Here is a 19,366-nt window from a genome sequence, read left to right as displayed (position 1 = left end):
AGGGAAGAAACACCTTTCCCAGCTGTTTTGTGGACCCCATCCATTATTTTCAACATGTTTAATAGTAATAAAAAATGTTAGCAAAAAATTTGAAAAAAACTCCATCTCTTAAGGAAGGCCCCTTCACTGGAGGAAAGGTGTGTAGCAATTGTAGATATTTCTTAAGGTGCATCCCCATGAATTAAGACATCCCCACTTTTGAAAACTTTGGTTACCATTTTAGAGCTGTCAATCCTGTGTCCTTATCTTTTCTATCCTATGTGTCTCTGATAATAGATTAAGGTTTTTAACTGGAGTGAATCTTCATTTTCGTTGGTGATACGCTGGAGAAGCAGAAGAAAGTGCAGATTAGTGGAACAGTACAGAACCAAAAGGAGAAACAGCAAAGCATGCCTCCTTCTAATATGGAGCTGTAGTATCTGCACAGAATCATTATTTGGTATTTCTTCTCCTTCCCCCACTACTGTGGAACATTATCTTTGACATAAGCACAAGTCCAGCAGGGGTGGATTCCATTTAGGGCATATAACTATGTGACAACAGAAGTTGCTGGGGTGAATGTCAGAGACATCTGGTGGGTAAAAGGCCTGCCAGATGGTATGCAAAAGATAATTTACACATGTGGCTCATATGGTTAGTTTCCATGCCATCGTCTTGGCAGCTGTGCTGCAGTCATTTGGTGTCGTATCCCAAAGCATTTTTATTGCTGCACGGATACCCCTGAATGATCTCATGATACCCCATTGCTGCCGGTGCTACCTCTGTTTTTAATAATGTGACTCTGCTTTCACTGCATGGCATCCTTCTGTGTATACACTGAGCCATGTACCCGCTTGCTGTATCTGAACTGGACAAGGCTGTTTCCTTTGGTGCTTTCTAGAAACTCCTAGGTCTTGTGGAGAATGTGCTTTGAGTTCAAACTACTGTTACAGAATGGAATATCCTAGGCTTTTTTTTTTCCATTCCTTTTGTTTACTTGTTACTATCTTTCTGTATTTTTTGACTTTTTTATGAGTGCAAAATTCTCAGTGATTTCACAGGAGTCTGGCATGGGGAGGGGTGGGGGGGTGGACAACACGATAACAGCCAAAATAGCTTTCTAATACCTTTTATTGTAGCCTGTAGGTGTTGCATCTCCATTGGATGTTGTCATTTGAGCTTTTCAAATGACTAGCTGTTAGCTGTCACTTCAAATATTTCATACTGGTTTTTTCCTCAGAAATCTAATTTTTCCTGGGTCTGTTGAGCTTCCTGGCCTGCTGTTGGTACGGTTTTGCTCAACAGTATTTATCTTGTTCTTGCAATTAGTGGGTTTAGAAAAAAAAACCAAACCAAAAAACAACTGTTTTCTGAACATCTAATAATCACAATTTTCAAATGAGATCTGCAGTAAATGTCTCTCGTACTTTGTACAAAGGTGTGTGCCATACGCTTTTACACACACACACGTGTAAAAACAGCAGCAGCAGGACCTATGATAAGAGCAGTTCCATCCAGTATATAATGAAAAGGTAGGAAAAAACAAAAGCCCCCAATCCCAAACAGATACTGTTTATTTAATAGGGTTCACTGTTACCAGTTTAGTACGATTTAGCAGGTCTGAGCTGCCCATGATAATTTATTTGTGATAGAAAAGAATATAACAATTCAGTTCACGTGAAGAATATATTTTATTTCTGAAAACAAATACACTAATTTTTAAAAGTGAACTTTAAAATTGTTTTATAAGGGAAGATATTAGATTAAAAAGCACCTTTCTATTCCAGCTCATTAATCAGTTTCATAGAGAGGAAGGTTTACCTCTTTAGCTCTGAAAATGCAAACTCTCGACCATTCTTATTTTAGACCTTGAAACTGTGATGAGATATCCCAGGTTGCACAATGGAACTGAAAACCCTAGCTGATTAGTTTTGTAACATGCTGTGTGATTAGTATGACCTCTTGTGTTAAACACGGGAATATTCATTTGTTTATTCACATAATGAAACAATCAAGCAAGTAGATGAAATATCTAAAAGCTAGTTACAGCACTGTCCTTGCCGTTTCTACAAATAAACAGGATAGCAGCAGTAGAGGTATTAAAATTGGGAGTTGTAACTTTTATATATGAATTAGAAAAATAAATGCAATCATTTCCCCATGTAGAATATAGCTATCATGTATTTTAGTCTACCAAGACTTTAAAAAGATCAATTTTTTCTTCACAATTCTAATAAAGCCTTGCATGACCAGAGTAGATGAAAATACAGGACAGAGCCTTGGTGACTTCTAAACAAAACATAAAAGATTTACAAATTTCTTTAAAAATCTTTCATGGTAAACTAGGTCCTGAGGACTTTATCTTAAGAACACAACAGAAAGAATCTTCAAGCAAACATTAAGAGCATGGCACGAACAGAAAAGGAAAGATGAAACCTAGGCCTATCTAAATCTTTAACTAGTTCAGAAAACACGTATTTTCACAGCTCGCTTGTGCAGCACTTTTATTTACAGAGTGATAAAAGCCTGGGTTCCCTAAGATTTTCATTTTCTAAGCGGCTTGCTATCCCTGTGTCTTTGAAAACACAGGCAAAATAGCACCAGTGAGACAGAATTATAGCACCGTGTTTTTTTCAAACAATCAGTGGAAGATCTGAAGCTGTGTTAAACAGCCTGTTCATTCTTAAAAATAAAAGCATCTTTTTTCTCGGTCTTTGGTGCTCAGGGGAACTAAGAGAGCATACAAATACCCTTTAGTGTGATTTAAAAACAGAGTGATGTATTTAGAAAGTGCTTGATCATTCACGCAAGAATGTGTGTGTGGATTTGTATTCAAAACTTGGTTGTTAAACAAATTCTGAATTATCACAAGGCATTATGATGCTGTATATTGCATACACTCCTATTCATGGGGGTGCTTTTTCCAAGCATTTCCGAGCTATTTTCCAAAACAACCTATGCTCTGTAAACATACTGAGAGATTTTTAATTTTTTGGTCACTTTCTAAATAATCTATCTATATTGTACAAGCATGGTATTTACTACATTAGTGAGGGTTGTCTGATTGTGTGTGTGCAATATGTGCTTGCTGTAAAAGGTACACCTTGGTTAGGAATTAAGCCATTGAAATTTTAGAGCAGAGCATATTTAAAAACTTTGTAAATGACAGTGCCTCCCTCGTACTTCTAAACTGCAAGCCATTCAAGGGTGTAGAGTTTCAAAGGAAACTGAATGTCATGTGAGACACAGAAATTATAACAACATAGGCTTTTATGTTAGAAAGGCTTAGTGAATTTTGTCTTTAACATTACTGAAAAGTTAAAAGATGTAAGGAAATCTTCCAGGCTATCAAATTTTGCAGTTGATTTTTCGAGCCACAAAGATGGTGATGCCTGACTGGGGGGGAAAAATAATAAACAAAAAAACCCCAAACCTCTCATAAGCTCACCTAGGTGACAAGAACGGCACAGCTGTAACAAGGCAAACCACTTACCGTTCTCACTGATTCTTCCCTTAAATAAACGCAGAAAAGAGACTTTAGCTGGTTCAGACATTACCCTGCCAAAGGGAGCTGCGGGAATGAATTATTCAGTGAGACTTCGGGAGGGAAAGGATGGGGGAGAGGCAAAATGGTCGCAGGCGACCAACTTCAGGGCTGGGCTGACACTGCACGCCGGGGAAGCGGCGCCAGAGGGGAAGGCACCTCCTCCGTGACACCGACCCCCCCGTTCCACGGTAAAAAGCTCCTGCCGACCCGCCAGAGCGGGTCTCCAAACCCCAAACCACGCCCGGCCGGGTCCCGGGTGGCGGCCTCACGCCCCGGCGGCCGGTTCTCCGCTCTCCAGCCGAGGGAGGGAGCAGAGGGACGGCAGAAGCCGTCGTGTCCCGTGTCCCCCCTCCTCCTCCACCCCCCCCCTCCGTGACAGGCCCGAGATGTGCCGGGGAGGGCTCCCCGCGGCCCGGCGCCAGGGCGGACGGCGGCGGGCCAGGGCCCTAGGCCGCGGGGCGGGCGGCGGGGGCCCGGCGGGGCGGCGGAGGGGAGCCCCAGCGCGACGCTGTGTTTTGCAGGGCGGCGGCGGCGGGCGGGAGGCGCCGCTGGACAGCTCCGGCAGCGCGGCGCGGCGCCCATGTTCCGGCGACGGCGCAGATGTGAGCGGCGGCGGGGAGCCGGGGGAGACCCGTCATGGCGGAGGGAGCGGGGGGAGGAGGAGGGGGGGTGATCCCGGGAGCAACCGCGCTCCCCGCCCCCGGGAACCCCCGGGTTTCCGCGGCGGGGCGGGGCGGGGGCGGGGGGCGAGGGCAGCCCTTACCTGCGGGCGCGGGGCGGGCGGGAGGCGGGATCCCCGGGCGGGGCGGCGGGGGGACCCTGCGCCGCCTTCGCCGCCTCACGCCGCTGCCGGTGTCTCCCCCCTCACACCCCCCACCCCCCCAGGTGACGTGATGCCCGTTGTTTTGGTCCGCCCGACCAATCGGACGCGGCGGCTGGATTCTACGGGAGCCGGGATGGGCCCTTCGTGGCGGCAGCAGGACTCTCCCCTGCCGACCATAACGCATTGCGCAGGGTGCACCACCGCCCGGTCTTCCTGCGGCTTTAACGGCCCCGGCATGGACGCGCCGCGGCAGTTCCCGGCGGGCTTCGGCCCCGAGCAGCAGCAGCAGCAACAGCAGCAGCAACAGCAGCAACAGCAACAGCAGCAGCAGCAGCGCCCGCCGCCGCACTGTCAGCAGCAGCACGGCCAGGACAAGCAGAGCCTCCTCCTCCAGCAGCAGCAGCAGAGCCCATGCCTCCAGTGCAACAACTGCGCCTACCAGGGGGCTGCTGCGGCAGCCGCGGGGGATAACCTGCCCCTGCTGCTCCGCGCCTCCTCGCCCCTCTCCGGCGCCTTCCGGACTCACTCCTCGCCGCTCTCCTCCGCCGCCTCCTCCCGGCAGGGCAGCCAGCTGAACGTCAGCGAGCTCACCCCCTCTAGCCATGCCGGCGCGTCCAGGCAGCCTCACCAGTACCCTCAGTACCACCAGTGCCATAGCCTGCAGCAGCAGCAGGCAGCCAGTCCCAGCAGCAGTGTCAGCAGCGGCAGCACCCACCACCACCACCACCACCATCACCACCACCACCACCACCAGCAGCAGCAGCGCCGGGAGAGCAACCCCTTCACAGAAATAGCCATGAGCAGCTGCAGGTACAACGGCGGCGTCATGCGGCCGCTCAGCAACCTGAGCTCGTCCCGCAGGAACCTACACGAGCTGGACTCCGAGTCGCAGCCGCTCCAGCCGCCGCTCGCCAGCCCCGCCGCCGCCGCCGCCGGCACCGGCACCCCCGCCGCCCCGGAGATCGTGGTCTCCAAACCCGAGCACAACAACTCCAACAACCTGGCGCTCTACGGCCCCGCCGGCCCCGGCCCCGGCCCGGGCGGCTCCAACAACGGCGGCGGCAAGTCCAGCAAGAAGAAGAACCAGAACATCGGCTACAAGCTGGGGCACCGCCGAGCGCTCTTCGAGAAGCGCAAGCGCCTCAGCGATTACGCGCTCATCTTCGGCATGTTCGGCATCGTCGTCATGGTCATCGAGACCGAGCTTTCCTGGGGCGCCTACACCAAGGTACCGCCGCCGCACCCCCGGCACGGCCGGGCAGCCGCTCTGGTGACCCCGTCGAGGGGTGGCCCCGGACCCTCGGAAAGCCCAGCGGGGCCGGGCTGCTCGTCCCCCGTTCCGCCCGTCCCGGCCTGCGGCGAGGTGCCGCCGGCCCCCGCTCAGCCGGCGGCAGCGTGAGGCGAGGCGGCCCTCACCGGGACCGGCATTGGGACTGGGGCCGGGGGTGGCGGTGGGTCGGGAGCGGTCCCTGCGTGCGGCTCTCTGAGGGTCGGCTGTGTCTTTTCTCTTGCAGGAGTCGCTGTATTCCCTCGCTCTGAAATGCCTTATTAGCCTCTCCACCATCATCCTGCTCGGGCTCATCATCGTGTACCACGCAAGGGAAATCCAGGTAAAACGTTTTCTTCTGTGGTGAGCGAGCGTTGCTGGCATAGCTGGGGGTACGCGGGGGTTTGCCTAAGGGCACTGTGGTGGTAAGTACTCGGCACATCCCGCTGCTTCGGAAAGCAGAAGGGATCTCTGCATGCCTGCCCAAGTTGGTGGACGGACCTCATCTCTGGAAACACGGTGGGCATATACACACCAGGAAGCTCTGCCTGCTAGGGACTGTCACCTGCGCTTGTGCTATAGGATCACTTAGCCCCGAGGTTATAACACGCTTTCTTGGTGACATGCCTGCCGTCTTCTGTAGCAGATGTGTAGCAACAGTCTTTTATTTCCCAATGACTATATTTCGTGCTGTGCGTTTCATCTTGATGGCAAGGTTAATTGTCTTCACCGTGCAAGGTATGTAATCTTCACTGTCTCAGATGTGAGCTTACTCTAGGAGAATGTTTAAGAGGAGGGGGAAAATTTATGTTTGACTTGTTTTATTTAATGCTGCACAGCCACTAGGAATGTGACAGAGGAAAACTGTCAAGAAAGGTGGGGCTAAAGGTAGGAGGAAAGTAATGATCAAAGCTGTAGAATAAGTCTCACAAATACTGTCACGGGTTCTGTCTGAGGACTTTAGTTCTAATTTCAGTTGTAATTTTTTTGACAAATGAGAATTACGCATTTCAGCTGAAACATACGACAGATAGATTTCAAAGTTTTGAAGGGAAAAATACCTTACTCATAGATACATCGATGCTTTTGCTTTTTCAGATTAGTTAAAGATACCTTGAGCTACAAGCTGAAATGACAGCTTTCAAGGGCAAAGAAGACTTTTCCACAGGTACCAATGAGTAAAAAAAAAAATAAAAAAAATTGTATAGTACCCTGCTTCTGTGCAAATGAATGCTGTAGTTTCAATGTGAAATGGTACCATAGTCTCCTACTTAGGGTAATGTTAGAGAAGTATAATGTTACTGAAGACTCTTTGCCAAATTGGATCCTACTGTGCAGTACTTGCACATGCAAAACTTCTATTCCTGGCTCAGAACCCAGTTTCTCTGCATTAATATCAAAGATATTGAAAGCTGTTTAATGATATTGTACTCAATAAACAAGTGTTCTAGTGAAAGAGCATCTCTATAAACTACTGGAGTACTGATGAATAGGTTTCTTTATCCATATTGAAATAAATAAGTAGTGCTGCTGCAATGTGGGAGCCCTCTTTTCTGATCTATCTTCCCACAAGTGGTGCTTGAGGCATGAAGAGCAAAGCTGAAAAAAAATCTCTGTAAACATTTGAATTACTCTATGCATTTTCCAGAAACTTCAAATGGAAAATTTTATGCAAGATAGCCAAATAATTATAGGTCCCTGCGTGCATCATCTTATACTCAGTAGTTACTCCAAGATTCAGTTGGGGTTTTTGCCAGGTAAATAGTTACAAATTTTCATTCCCTTAGGAATGTGTTACAGCTCAGAAGAAACAATCTTAAAAAACTAAAGCTGTAATTTGGTTTTGGTTTTGTTTTTTTTTATTGATCGTTTTAAAGAACTTCCTCATGTATGCAACTATGTGGAAGGAGTTAAGCAATCATCTGGCTTAATCAAGGTTAGTGTAGTTTTCAGTGCTGCGTGACAGTACAGAACGTGAATATACCTGCCCGTAAAACAGCAATACCCTATGTTTTAGTCTGAGAGACACCGAAAACTGCAACAGTCATGGCAGGGCCTGGAGTGAGCTGCAGCTTCAAGGGGCTCCGTCATTCATGTTGAAAGGGAAAAGGAAGTTCTCTTTTTCAAGGACCTTGTTAGAAGTAAAGGGCATAGCACTACCCTTAGCTATTAGATATCTGATAGCTTTTTAATTTAGGCACAGTCTGGTTTTGCACACAAACTTGACTTTTAAAAAATATGAACATGCAGAGCAAAATTTACGTCCGTCTATGATCGTAAATGTATGTTACACTTGATATCTGAAAATGAGCAGAACCTTTAAAATTCTTTGGCTTAGGAACATAAGGTATCTTCTCCAGGCAAGAGAAAATGCTGTTTTTAAAATAATCTTAAAAGCTGACTGGTTTTTGAAGGCACATGCCTTTAATTCTGGCGGAGATCCTGCTATGTGCAGTAGAATGAATCATGTCTGTAGAATCATGCCCACAGATGGTTGGTTGTGTCCTGGAGGACTGTTTGCACCAGCTATTTGTCAATCCTGATCAAGTTTGGACGTTCCTTTCTAATCATTCTCTGAAGTATACTTAGACTTTAACAGTTGGTTTAATGTAAATATGCAGGAATTCATTGAGGGAAGAGAAATTATTCTATAGAACAGATGAAGGTCAGTGTATTCTGCTTGCGGTGTGGTATGTTTCATATTCTGGTGGAAGCAAGCCAACCTAAACATAAGTAGGTTTTTCTACAAAGCATGAGACAAAACATATTGGGAAATAAAAAGATGACAGTTGAGTAATTATGACTGATTGCAGATTTAATATTTGGAAACTCCAGGTGACCTAAAATGCCTGCAAATGGAAATCAGCTTTTTCGTTCTTTTCAGTAGTCTTTGACCTTGATTTATTGGTTGGAAGTCCAAACAGCCATGCTGCAAGCAAGTCTATGGGGCAATGCCTAGCAGCATAGCAGATGACTCCAGTCTTTCCATTGAAATGACCTTGCCCATCTGTTTTGCTTTGAAAACAGTCATCCAGTCAGTTAAACCAAACTCTAGAGCTTGCCTGTCCCAGACTTGCTGAACATTTTAAGGGAGTTGGAAGGGAAGTTTATAAAGACTTGTAGGGATTCTTCCCAGGAGTTGAGTGCGCTATATGGACGTGAGACAACGGAGTTTTCTTTTTCGTCCCTTCCCGTGGCTAGACCGGGGTTGGTGTGCGGGGCTGGTGTGCGGTGGCGGAGCTGGAGCACCTCCAGCCCCTCGGGGGTGGGGCGTTTTCCGCCGCCGCCTTTTCAGCACCGCAGACAGCTCCCGCCCGGTGCCTCCCCCGCCGCCCGCCCGCACATCCATCCCCCCGGGGATGGTTTCAAACCCCAACAGACACACGGGTTTGTGTTTGAATCCCTGGAACTTGCCCAGAACTCGGCCTCTGACAGACCAAAGTCTCCAGAAGGGAGATTTAGGCGTTTAGGGTTTAGGCAAGGATAACTGTATGGATGCTACGTAGTCTTGTGAAACGCTGGAAATGTTAAAATATTTTCATCACATAGGTTTTCAGTGATCGCAGTGTATTGGTTATTCTGTATAACTCTAAGAATAAAGAGTAAGCTGTTATTAGATTTAATAAATGTGAGTTAGTGTTAAGAGTATAATAAAAGTCAGATGAAACCAGCTGTGTTTAAATGATAATTCATAGTTTACATTGTCATTTCTAGAAAAGACGATACAAATTACAAGCAAGTTTCCTTCACATCCCCCCCCTCCCTTCTAGAAAAAAACCTTAATGAACAACAGTAACGATGTTGGAGTTGAGGATAGTGACAACCCCAAATCTATGTGTTCTCTTTTTGGTCCATTGTTGTCATGCCTATAATGCTGTTAAGCCTGTCACACTTGGGAGATAATGAAACATCCAGTGCTCTCTGCCGAAGCTTGTGTGGTTGTTGATTCAGTTCTTCAGAGCAATTGCCTTGTGTTTGGAAGATCAGTGGGAAAAATGTAATTCATCATTACCCCAGCCTAGAACAGGTATTTCTCTGACTATTACTCCAGTTGAGAGTTTGAAGAGGTGGAGGAGGGAAGAGATAAGAAGATAGCATGATCCAATTATCATAATAATTTTTGATGTATAAATTATCCACTTCATGCATAAACAGTTCGTTACTTAATACTGTTTTACATAATTAAAGCAGCAGCATGGAACACAGTTAAAATCGTCGTTCCTAGACAACTTGTTGTTTCATTCCACATTGCTCTAGTGGAATTTGCTGTTAGATCAATAAATAAAGTGGAATTTAAGAAAGTTTTGGGGGGCAGGTCGCACGGTAAAGCTTCAGTTTTTCTACTTTTATTGAAAAAGTCTCTCCTAGTACTGCTGGAAAGATAAATGCTTAAGTGTGCAGTTCTGAAGTTCTACTGGCACTTTCTTGTGTTACTCAGAGCAAAGGATTAAAATAAAAATTCCCTGAGGTTGCCAGTAGGTCTTTAGTGTCTTTTGTTGGGCATTCCACCATAGCCTGGTATTTTCTTGGGAGATGGTGGTCGCTGGATGAATATATCCACTGGAACACTTTTCCTCTGATGCTGGACTGCTCAGTATATCCCTTCTGTAGATAAACATCGCCCTTCTGTTGCCTGCCCTGAATAATATTAGTAACCTGAGTAATGCTAACCTGTGTTCTCCTGCACAGAATCTGGACCTCATTTCCTTTTCCCTGAGACAGATGCTCTCACTCATGCAGAAACATGAAAATTGTTGTTGTTTGGTAAAAGTGCATAGAAATGTTCATTTTTTTGGTACGTCAGTTGAGATTTCTAACCAATTCTAAAATGTATTGCTAGTTCATACTTAGGTAGAACGCCCAGTGGAAAGTCTTGCAAACTTCAAGGTTAAGGTTAAGCCATTGCTTTCAAAGCAGAGCCTCACAGGGCTCCAGGGAAAAAGCACCTTCAGTCCCTAGATGGTTCCGAAGTGGAGGGAATATAATGTGCTACTGATGGATTTGGACTGAAACACTTTCAGTCTTCATTGACTTTATGGAGAGTTATCACAGCTGAGAGCCCAAATATCTTGCTGAAGAATCAGGAATCTTTTCTTCTTTTCCTTGTTTCTGAAAACTGGACGAAATTGAACAGGCACTATCAGGAGACAGCAAAGAATGGTAACAAATACATATCTTGACCTGTTTATTGTACAAATAAATGGCATAACTCATGACAGTAGTAAACACTGTTTTCGGGAGTTTCATTATCTTATTGGCATCAGTGAAAAGTTGTGCAGTAAAAAATTTGCACTCGTGAACAAATAAGAAGTTAAAACTCCCATTACAGTTTTCTGTCATAAAAAGTAATGGGTATTCTGCAGGCCAAATTATTTATTTTTTTAAATCTATATTATTGTTATGCCTTCACTGGGGTGGTACATGTCCATCTCATTGGCTGTCTTGTTGGGAATCTGTTGACTCTGTGCTGAGTCTAACTTGCCTTTGTTTAGATATATTAAAGCATCAGGGATTGCACACACAGACTGTAAATCTTCTGCTGCAGAAATAAATGAGTTAGATTAAGACCACAGAGAGCCAGTCTGTTGAATAACAGGTGAAAATCAAGAAATAAACTTTGAGTGATAATTCTATTCTTATCTGAAGCTTGTTGAGTAGTGATTTTTTTTTCTGTTTATTTTAGTAGGCCTCGGATCAGGCAACAACAAAACTTATTATGTAGCAGTTTTGATCCAGGATACAGTAACTTCATGTACAGACTCGAAAATTCTCTTCTACCAATGAAGTTTAATACACGTTTCATATATGTATTAAACAGAGCATTCCATATGTGTATTGAATAGGAGAAAATCTGTAGGAATCCAAGGACATCATATATGTCAAATTAACACCCTATCTGTCAAACTAACACTTCAGAGTATTTTCGTGAAAATACTTAGTTTTAATTCCATTCAGTACATTTTTGATAGATTATATCTGCAGAACCTGTTGACCTAGGAAAAGTTACGGATGCCCTGTGTCTCTGAAATGCAGCACTGTAATGCATACGGCACAGAAGGTGGGCTAGAAAATCTGTTAAGATTGGTCAGCATCTGAGGCCGTTTGCATTAAAGCTACACATAGAAGATGCCTCTATTTCCAACAGGCTCCATTAAAACATAGGAGGTTGTACCTAATGGTCGGGACACTGGATGGTTGGCCTGGCCATACCTAGGGTTATCTATTCATATGCACCATTGTTCTGAGCATTTTGTAATGACGCTGTTAGAAGTTTATCAAGACATAGTAGTGCATAATGAAGTGTGAGAAGGTATGTTATTGCCCTTTCTTCTTGAGGAGAACGTTTGTAACCAGAGATCAGGTTCTGGATTTGTATAAATTGTGTAACATAGCTGAAATAAACAGAGATACTTGGAGGCATTCTGCATGGACATCTTAACGTGAAAGTACTGTACATGCAGATGCTTCAACTGTGGGGACTTCAAATCAGAAAATTCCGTCAGGTACTTCACTGCAGCTCTGGTTTGCTTGAGTTTTAAGCGAAAGTTTGCCAAGACTGAGAAGCGTAGATGAACGCTCGTGTGATTCTGGTTCTGGTTTGTGTGTGATCTACTAAATGTAGTATTCTGGGCTTTGAATTTGATTTGAGACATATTTGTGGTCCGTTTTGAACAAAGATCAGAACAGGAATGGCTGCCGCTTAGGACTTGGGAGAATTAAAAAGCTGTGTGGAACCTTCTATGCAACTTCAGTCAGTTGTTTTCACCCTTGATTTGATGATGAAAGTTGTTGTCACGCTCCCTTACTAGAGGATGAATGACTGCTCTGAGCCTATGAAGCTTCTTTTAAGGCGTAAATTAACCCTAAGAGAAGAGGCTGTAATTGATCTGGTAATTAGCTTTCAGGTAAGCTGGATGTATTGGTCATTGTACAAAGTTTCTTTTATTAACTGAAAATGAGCTGTAAAGTATGCAGAAAAACATAATTTTGTGAGGAATTTTCCACAGCTCTGTTCGGTAGAAAAAAATTACACATCAGGACAACACAAAAAAATTAGAATTTAATATAATTTTTTTCGTTCTTTTAAAAAAAAAATAACATAAACTATATTACATTGAAAAATGTGAATGGAAAAACTTCCATTAAAAATGTAGTATGAGAAATGCCTATGTGTAACGATGTATTTTTAATGAAGTTGTGTAAATTCACTTTGTCCCATTATTTTAGTGAAAGCAACATTAAGTAATTTCTTCTTACAGCTATCAGAAGATCAGAAGAGGTTGTCATGAGAACATGTTTTACAGCTTAGAAAGAATTCTTGTGTAAAGGGCGTGGTAAAACATGAACATTTTGTCGTTTAAACTGGTGTATCTGAACCCAGGCCTTTGCAACTGAAAATGCTCAGTTAATAACATACATAAATATTTCATATGATACTGTCTTAATGTAGTTGCTGTGAATCACACATTTTTAACTTACTGGTTCATTCAGCTTTTCGCTCTTGAACATTCCCTGCAATTGTGCTCCTTCATCTGTGTGAAAACAGTCCTTAATAAACATAGTTTTATATTGACATTTTAAAAACAAAAGGGTGTGAATGTTAGATACTCCGTGAAGGAATGAAGAGGGATGAATTCCGAAGAGGGATGGGATGTTGTGCATCTTCTAAGGTGCTTCTTTATCTCATTCATTTTGACCTTTCAGAATTAAATTCCTTTCGAGAAAATACTAAACCTTTTCATGACAGATGGAAGTACCCCTGTGAATTCCATATATAGTAAAACCAAAGGGTAGGCCTTAAATATCTTTATATTTTAAAATCACTACTCTTAGTCTTTTTAAGAGTAATTTGCTCTGGGTTGCTTTTTTCTGTAAAGACACATTTTTATTAAAAGAAAACCCCACTCAGCAAAACTTTTATGCATGTTTTTGCTCTAGAGCTATCCTGTTGAATGGGGGAGAGCTGTGTTCTATGTTATGTGATTGACCAACAGAATTGTTTATTGAATTCTAATTGAAGACATATCACAAAGTTACTGAAGACTGAAGGAGCCACGAACGTCATAAACAGAGAGTTAAAAAGCTGTACTGGTGTAACTCTTAAGTATAATTTGCCTTGCAAAATCACTGCTGCTGGTAAGGATGTGTCTGTGGGAAGGGACGTAGCTTGATACTGAGTGGGGGTATTCAGAAGAAGATATCAGAGACAGAGGAAGAGCTTTTGCTTGTAAAAGAGCATATTTGAAATAAAAAATAGATTTTATTGTCACCTGTGGGTAAAGAGTTTCCTGAGCTTTCTTACCTGTAGTCTGCAATAAATATTGTTGCTTATAGCAATTTAGTGTAGCTGTGTGTCTTCCATAAACAGTTATACATCAGTTCTGTGGTTTGATGGTAGGTGTAAGATAGCCTGTAAAGACAGAAATGCATGTATAACAAGCATTTATATTGTAGTTTTCATTGTCAATGAGAATTACCTGGATGAATCCTCACATTTTTTTCCTGTCATTTAAATGATGTTTTTACACAAGGGAACACTGAGACCAAGAGTTCAAGTGCTGTGGAAACAATCTGGGGGAGGGCTTTGTAACTATGTTTGAAGCTCAAGCTTGCTATCTTGTAGTCTTATGCTCAGATCAGTCATTTGTCATGTAAATAAGACACTGTTGTTGCCATCCAGCTATACCTATAATTTTCAAGAATTATCTGCCTGCTTTAGCGGATGTCCCAAACACTGCTCATAAAATGAATACAGCTCTCCACAGTACATCCTAACAAAATACTGCTGAGAATCTTTATGAAGCATTTTATTCCTGTTACAATTGTTTATTCCAGCTTTCCTAGCACTGCAACGTGTGTAGCATTACTACAGGTGTATGCAGACATTCACACCTGCCCTGCCGCTGACCTCCGACCGCAGTGTCTTTCACTAGAATAATGCATTATGAAGCAATGATTCATCTTCAGTCTCTTAACAAAACAAAGCTTCATCCCAGGTGGCGAATGGTATTTCTTGTTTTGTGATGGTTGCTATGCTTTTAAGAATAAGATCTGTTGCAGCCAGGGAATAAGGCATGTCTTTAATTAAAAATAAAAATTGCACAGTAACTGATTCAGTCTGTACCTTGCATCCATAACATTCACATGCATAGAGCTCTGATTTCACGCTGTGAAACTGGAGAAAGACTGAATGTTCAGGTGTGGCTAGGAAGCACAAAAGAAATTGTTTCCTACCTGAAACACAAAGTAAATACAACTAGCAATAATGATTACTGAGTGTTCACTGATAGCACCTAGGTTTAATGACATTCTCATAAAAAGTATTCTTACTACTTTTCTGATACAACATTAGTTACCATTTTTACACCAGCTATGCACATTTGAGGTGTGTTTTGACTTCAGAGGAGAATCTGTATTTATATGTCTAAATTAGCGCGTTCTTTAGAGCCTTTCAGTTTAGAGCATCCTCATTATGTGCTAAGGATTTGAACCTTTGTCATTATTAACACCTTTGTCATTAGTAAATATCTTTTCAAGAACACTTAGAAACTCTTGAACAGACTTTTTTTTATTGAATGAGCTAAGGATGCTCTTTACCCACTTTTCCTTTGCCCAGGAAGCTGCTTGCTGCAGTAGCTGTAAAATTCAGTTTTGGCTGTGCAGCTACCACACACAGATTGTAGAGGGTTCCTTTGATTGTGGATTTCTTTGTAGGATACTGCACAAGAGTTGTTCTTGGGCTCTGCATAGGGAATGGGCTGATACAGGAGAAATTCTTGTCCCAGAATTCCAGTACAGCTGAAAAGGTATCCCGTGACAGCTGCTACTGAACACGATCCTCATCTGAATCATGTCACGGGTAAAGTGGCTTCGCACTAAGACTACCCCCTCCTTTTTTTCTCATTTGGGTTTGGGCTTCATGGTAAAAGCCAGTAACTTGCATTCTGTTATGATTTCTGCAGTAGGATAATTTAGAACAACCAAATCTTTATGCAGTAGGATGGACCAGTGGTGGGCCTGATGGATTCCCAGTTCAGCTTCCATATAGCTTTATGTTAGTTTAATAGCAAAATGTGCAAGAAAAAAAAAATTGATAGACTACCCATGGCCAATCTGTTTTCCAGATTTTGTTGTCAGCTAAGGAAAGTGGTGGGTTCTCCATCTTTAGGTGCAGCCGTATATGAATAGACATTTGTCTACCTCCCAGCAACAGAATGGGATGCAGCGGAGCCAGATGAGAGATTTAGCGGTGTGGCTGTAAGCTGGCAGACCATTCTTTTCCCCTGCCATTTGGCACTTGGAAGGAAAATAAAAAAGATGAACAGGTTTTTTATATCCAGCCTGTGATCAGAGATGTCAGCTCATCCAAAATTAATAATTCTTGTGTTTCAGCTGTGACTTTTGTATGTATTATGTTGTGGCTGGTAAGTGTGTTAACTGCTGGACATGGCTTTTTGCTGCCATGGACTGTCCCACTCAGCATAATGGTTGTGAAAAGAACGCTATCTAAACCATATTGAATAGCAATTTTGTCTTTAAAACAAGGAAGATAAGGGGGTTGGCAGCACTCAGTGCAAACTTGTTTCATGTATTTGGTTTGCAGAATTTAAAAAAACAATAGGTTTGAGGACAGAGCATGTTTTAGCTGAGAGAGCTGCTGTAAACTAGACAGATTTGATGAAGCTGTAACGTTCAAATAATGAATGGGACAGCAACAAGAACTAAGAGGTGTTTGACGGAATATGCTGGGATTTGGGTTTTGCGGGAGTTTTTTGGAGTTTTTTTCTGAGGAAGCAGCTGCAGTCATAATTAGTAGTGATTGTGTAAAACAGTATTTTACCTAAAAAAACTTGTGTCTATGTTTATTTAACCTGATGTTGAAAGTTGCCCTGCTTAAGCATATTTTAACTTAATCTTTGAAGCAGTTTGAAAACTTTATCTGCTATATCATTTAGCTGGAAGACCACTTTAAGCCTTCAGGAGTAACAGGTACTAACTGAATAGCAGCTGCTTTATTGATGCTCCCTCCCAGTTTTACTTGCCAGGGTGAATTACAGGGGCAGTGCTTGCAGGAATGCCTCTACACACTTATCATTAGTGCACGGCTATGTTTATTAGGATTTTTAAATACACCAGCACATCAAACTCCACTCTGCTTTTCCTGCTGCCTGATTGTTAGTTTCCCGTATTTAAGTGGTCATGCTTCAGGACAGCACTTAAATACTTAGATTTTGTATTTCTGTATTTGGAGTTATTTTGAACATATCCTTCAATGAAGTTCTGAGTTTAAGTGTGTTTCTGAGACAGTGAAAACACTACAGCGACTTTATAATTCCTGTGGTGCTGATGTGTATTCATCCATTGTCAGTTAAATAAATATTTACACAATTTAAAAACAAACACAAACACACAAACTTTCCGAAATACCAAAAGTATGTATGTAGTAAGTAAACACTAAAGGAAGAACTGAGAAGACAAATTCTTGTGTATATGATGTGTTGCTACCAGTCATTCCTTAAAATCAAGTTCCTAAATTTAGAGTCACTGGTGTAGTCCTTTGGCAGAATGAATGAGTTAGCTCATTTTGTCTAGCTTCAGATTTGGTGTTTCTTCCTTTAACTTGTGTTTCCCATATTCACTTGCAAAAATATTGGCAATTTGTTCAGAAAATACATCCTTTCTTTAATTGGTTCCAGTTTTCCTAGGAGTAATGAAGCTGATCATCCCTGAAGAGAGTGAGGCTTCTCTCGCACTGGGAACAGTGGCAGATGGCAGCCGTTTTGGGAGATGGCATTTCTTCGTGCAGTGATCTGTGGAACAAATTATTTTTAGTACTGAATGAAGAAAAACAAATCCTAAGTGAAGAATTGTAAAATAATAATTCAAAATTAACACCATAAAAATATTGAAATGTAGATTGTTCTCCTCAGTGAGTTTTTCTTCTGCAAAAAGGTTGTAGAATCAGAATTACTTTATTTCTGAGGTACTTGAAATGGGGAAAAATATAACATAGACCACTAGTTTTCTTAAAAAATACATTCTAAAAATTAGTTCTATAAAATAGCACAGTTATTTTGCAGCAAGGTGTGCTGTGTTGTTCATATACAAAGTTTTGGAACTGCTGCTTCAGTGCAAAACTAAATTAATCCCTAACTTTGAAATCAGCGGTTCCATCCCCACACTGCCAAGATCAGCGTAGTAGTTGTAGCAAACCTAGAAGACCCAAGAAGTTTTCAAAGAGATTTTTTTTTCACGTTTTGTGATTATTTTATTAGCATGGTAGTTCGCTCAGTGTGGTCATTTGTTTGTATTTGTGAAAGTGCAAAGGGAACCTACGCAATTCGTTCACTATTTCTTTGCAACTTTCCCATTTACACGAAATAAAGCTGCTATAGCTCATGTCCTGCTGCATTCTCTTAGCAGGAGAGTGAGCCAGCGCAGACCAGCAAGCTGAGTTATGAACAAGTTGTGGTGTGGTTAGGTTAGGTTAGGTTAGGTTAGGTGCTGAAATGTTTCCTAAGGGCTGGCTACATCCCAATAAACTTGCTCAGTCCTTAGGTTCTTGAGGGGAAAAAACCTGTGGTTGAAAACCAGTCTTTTTCATTCCATCTCCGTCAGTTTTATGAAGCCGCTATTCTGGATTGCTCTGGGTCACCCAGTGCCTTCTCTAGTAAATATATCTGTAATATAATAATGTACATATTCTTTTTATTTTCTTTGTTATTTTTTTCCCTGCTTTTTAAATGACATAATAATAAATAGTATTAAACAAGATTAATGCCTTTTAGTGAACTGGTCCCATTTTCCTGTTTTGCATGTTTATGCAGATCTGTCTCAACTGTTTCTTCTCTGTTATTCTTCTTGCACTGAAGTGATATTCAGAGCTTTATTATGTCATGCTCCTTCTGTATCTGCTTGGAGACCATTTTTGACTGTCGACTGCAGTCACAAGAGCTTTTGGGAGCTGCTGGTGCTGGATGGAAGCCTTCTACATGTGGTAAATTAAGGACCTTATTCGCATTGTGTTTTAAGCAGCTGGAGAGGATCTGATACTTTGGTATAATGAAATAGCTGTTAAATTAAGAATATTGTTAAAATGAAGAAATACCTGTCATGGACATTGACTTTGCAGAGACCCCTGATTCAGTCATCTAATTCAGTCACTTACTGGTGGGTCTACTGAGTATCTGAAATAAATATAGTAACTGAGTGGTGGATTTCTGTTTCTGGACCTCTGATTTGGTTCAAAGGTTCATAAAATTTCATATAGCTAAGTATGTCCCTGTTGATTACAGATCTGAGGAAACTCAGCTGTGATTCTTCCAGCAAGCGTCCAAACTAAATTAAATTAGGAGATTGTATTGTGAAATATCTTTTTAATCATGGAAGTGAAAAAAATCTTTTGTTTTGTTATTAATATTTTTTTTAAAAAATCATCCCTTTCTATTAATAATAATGAGTTAATTATCTAATTCTTTTGATTTTTTTTTAATATTTTTATAAGCTTTGATGATTTCTTAGTTCAGTGCATAATTAAACTTTCCTCGGGGGGTTCTTCTTCTCCGTACTGTTGTGAAAGAAATCTTGATATCTTGGAATGGCCTTTTTTTTTCCTTTGTAGTCCTCGAATATCAGTTCTTAACACTATTATGTGCATAGCAAGTTACTGGGTAGAAAGAACGGCATTTTTAGGAGCATCTCACGTTCCTTGAGTCCCTGGAGCACATATATGTATATGGAGAGACCTATA

At 42.2% G+C, this 19,366-nt stretch overlaps 1 protein-coding gene and 1 long non-coding RNA gene across 5 annotated transcripts in view; one reads left to right on the top strand and one right to left on the bottom strand.

The window, feature by feature from the left end:
• The window catches only part of LOC134508957 (uncharacterized), a 42,806-nt gene extending 38,422 nt beyond the window's left edge, over positions 1–4,384 (bottom strand). Inside the window, exons 1-2 of one of the 3 annotated variants that reach the window (XR_010069192.1) lie at positions 4,290–4,375; positions 3,473–3,550 (exon numbers count right to left, since the gene is read on the bottom strand). This is a non-coding gene — a long non-coding RNA (uncharacterized LOC134508957). Of the gene's footprint in view, positions 1–215; positions 324–3,472; positions 3,951–4,289 lie in introns of those variants that run through there. The other 2 variants (XR_010069193.1, XR_010069194.1) reach the window with 2 other exon arrangements.
• The window catches only part of KCNN2 (potassium calcium-activated channel subfamily N member 2), a 76,187-nt gene continuing 60,810 nt past the window's right edge, over positions 3,990–19,366 (top strand). For both annotated transcript variants that reach the window (XR_010069191.1, XM_063321192.1), the window contains exons 1-3: positions 3,990–4,128; positions 4,412–5,577; positions 5,864–5,959. Coding sequence is in view for 1 of the 2 variants with exons in the window: in XM_063321192.1 (XP_063177262.1) it covers positions 4,107–4,128; positions 4,412–5,577; positions 5,864–5,959 (1,284 nt within the window). In the remaining variant the exon portion in view is untranslated. The remainder of the gene's footprint in view (positions 4,129–4,411; positions 5,578–5,863; positions 5,960–19,366) is intronic.

This window comes from Chroicocephalus ridibundus, chromosome Z (assembly GCF_963924245.1).
Source record: "Chroicocephalus ridibundus chromosome Z, bChrRid1.1, whole genome shotgun sequence".
Taxonomy (NCBI): Eukaryota; Metazoa; Chordata; class Aves; order Charadriiformes; family Laridae; genus Chroicocephalus; species Chroicocephalus ridibundus.
This window is presented reverse-complemented; position numbering and strand designations above follow the sequence as displayed.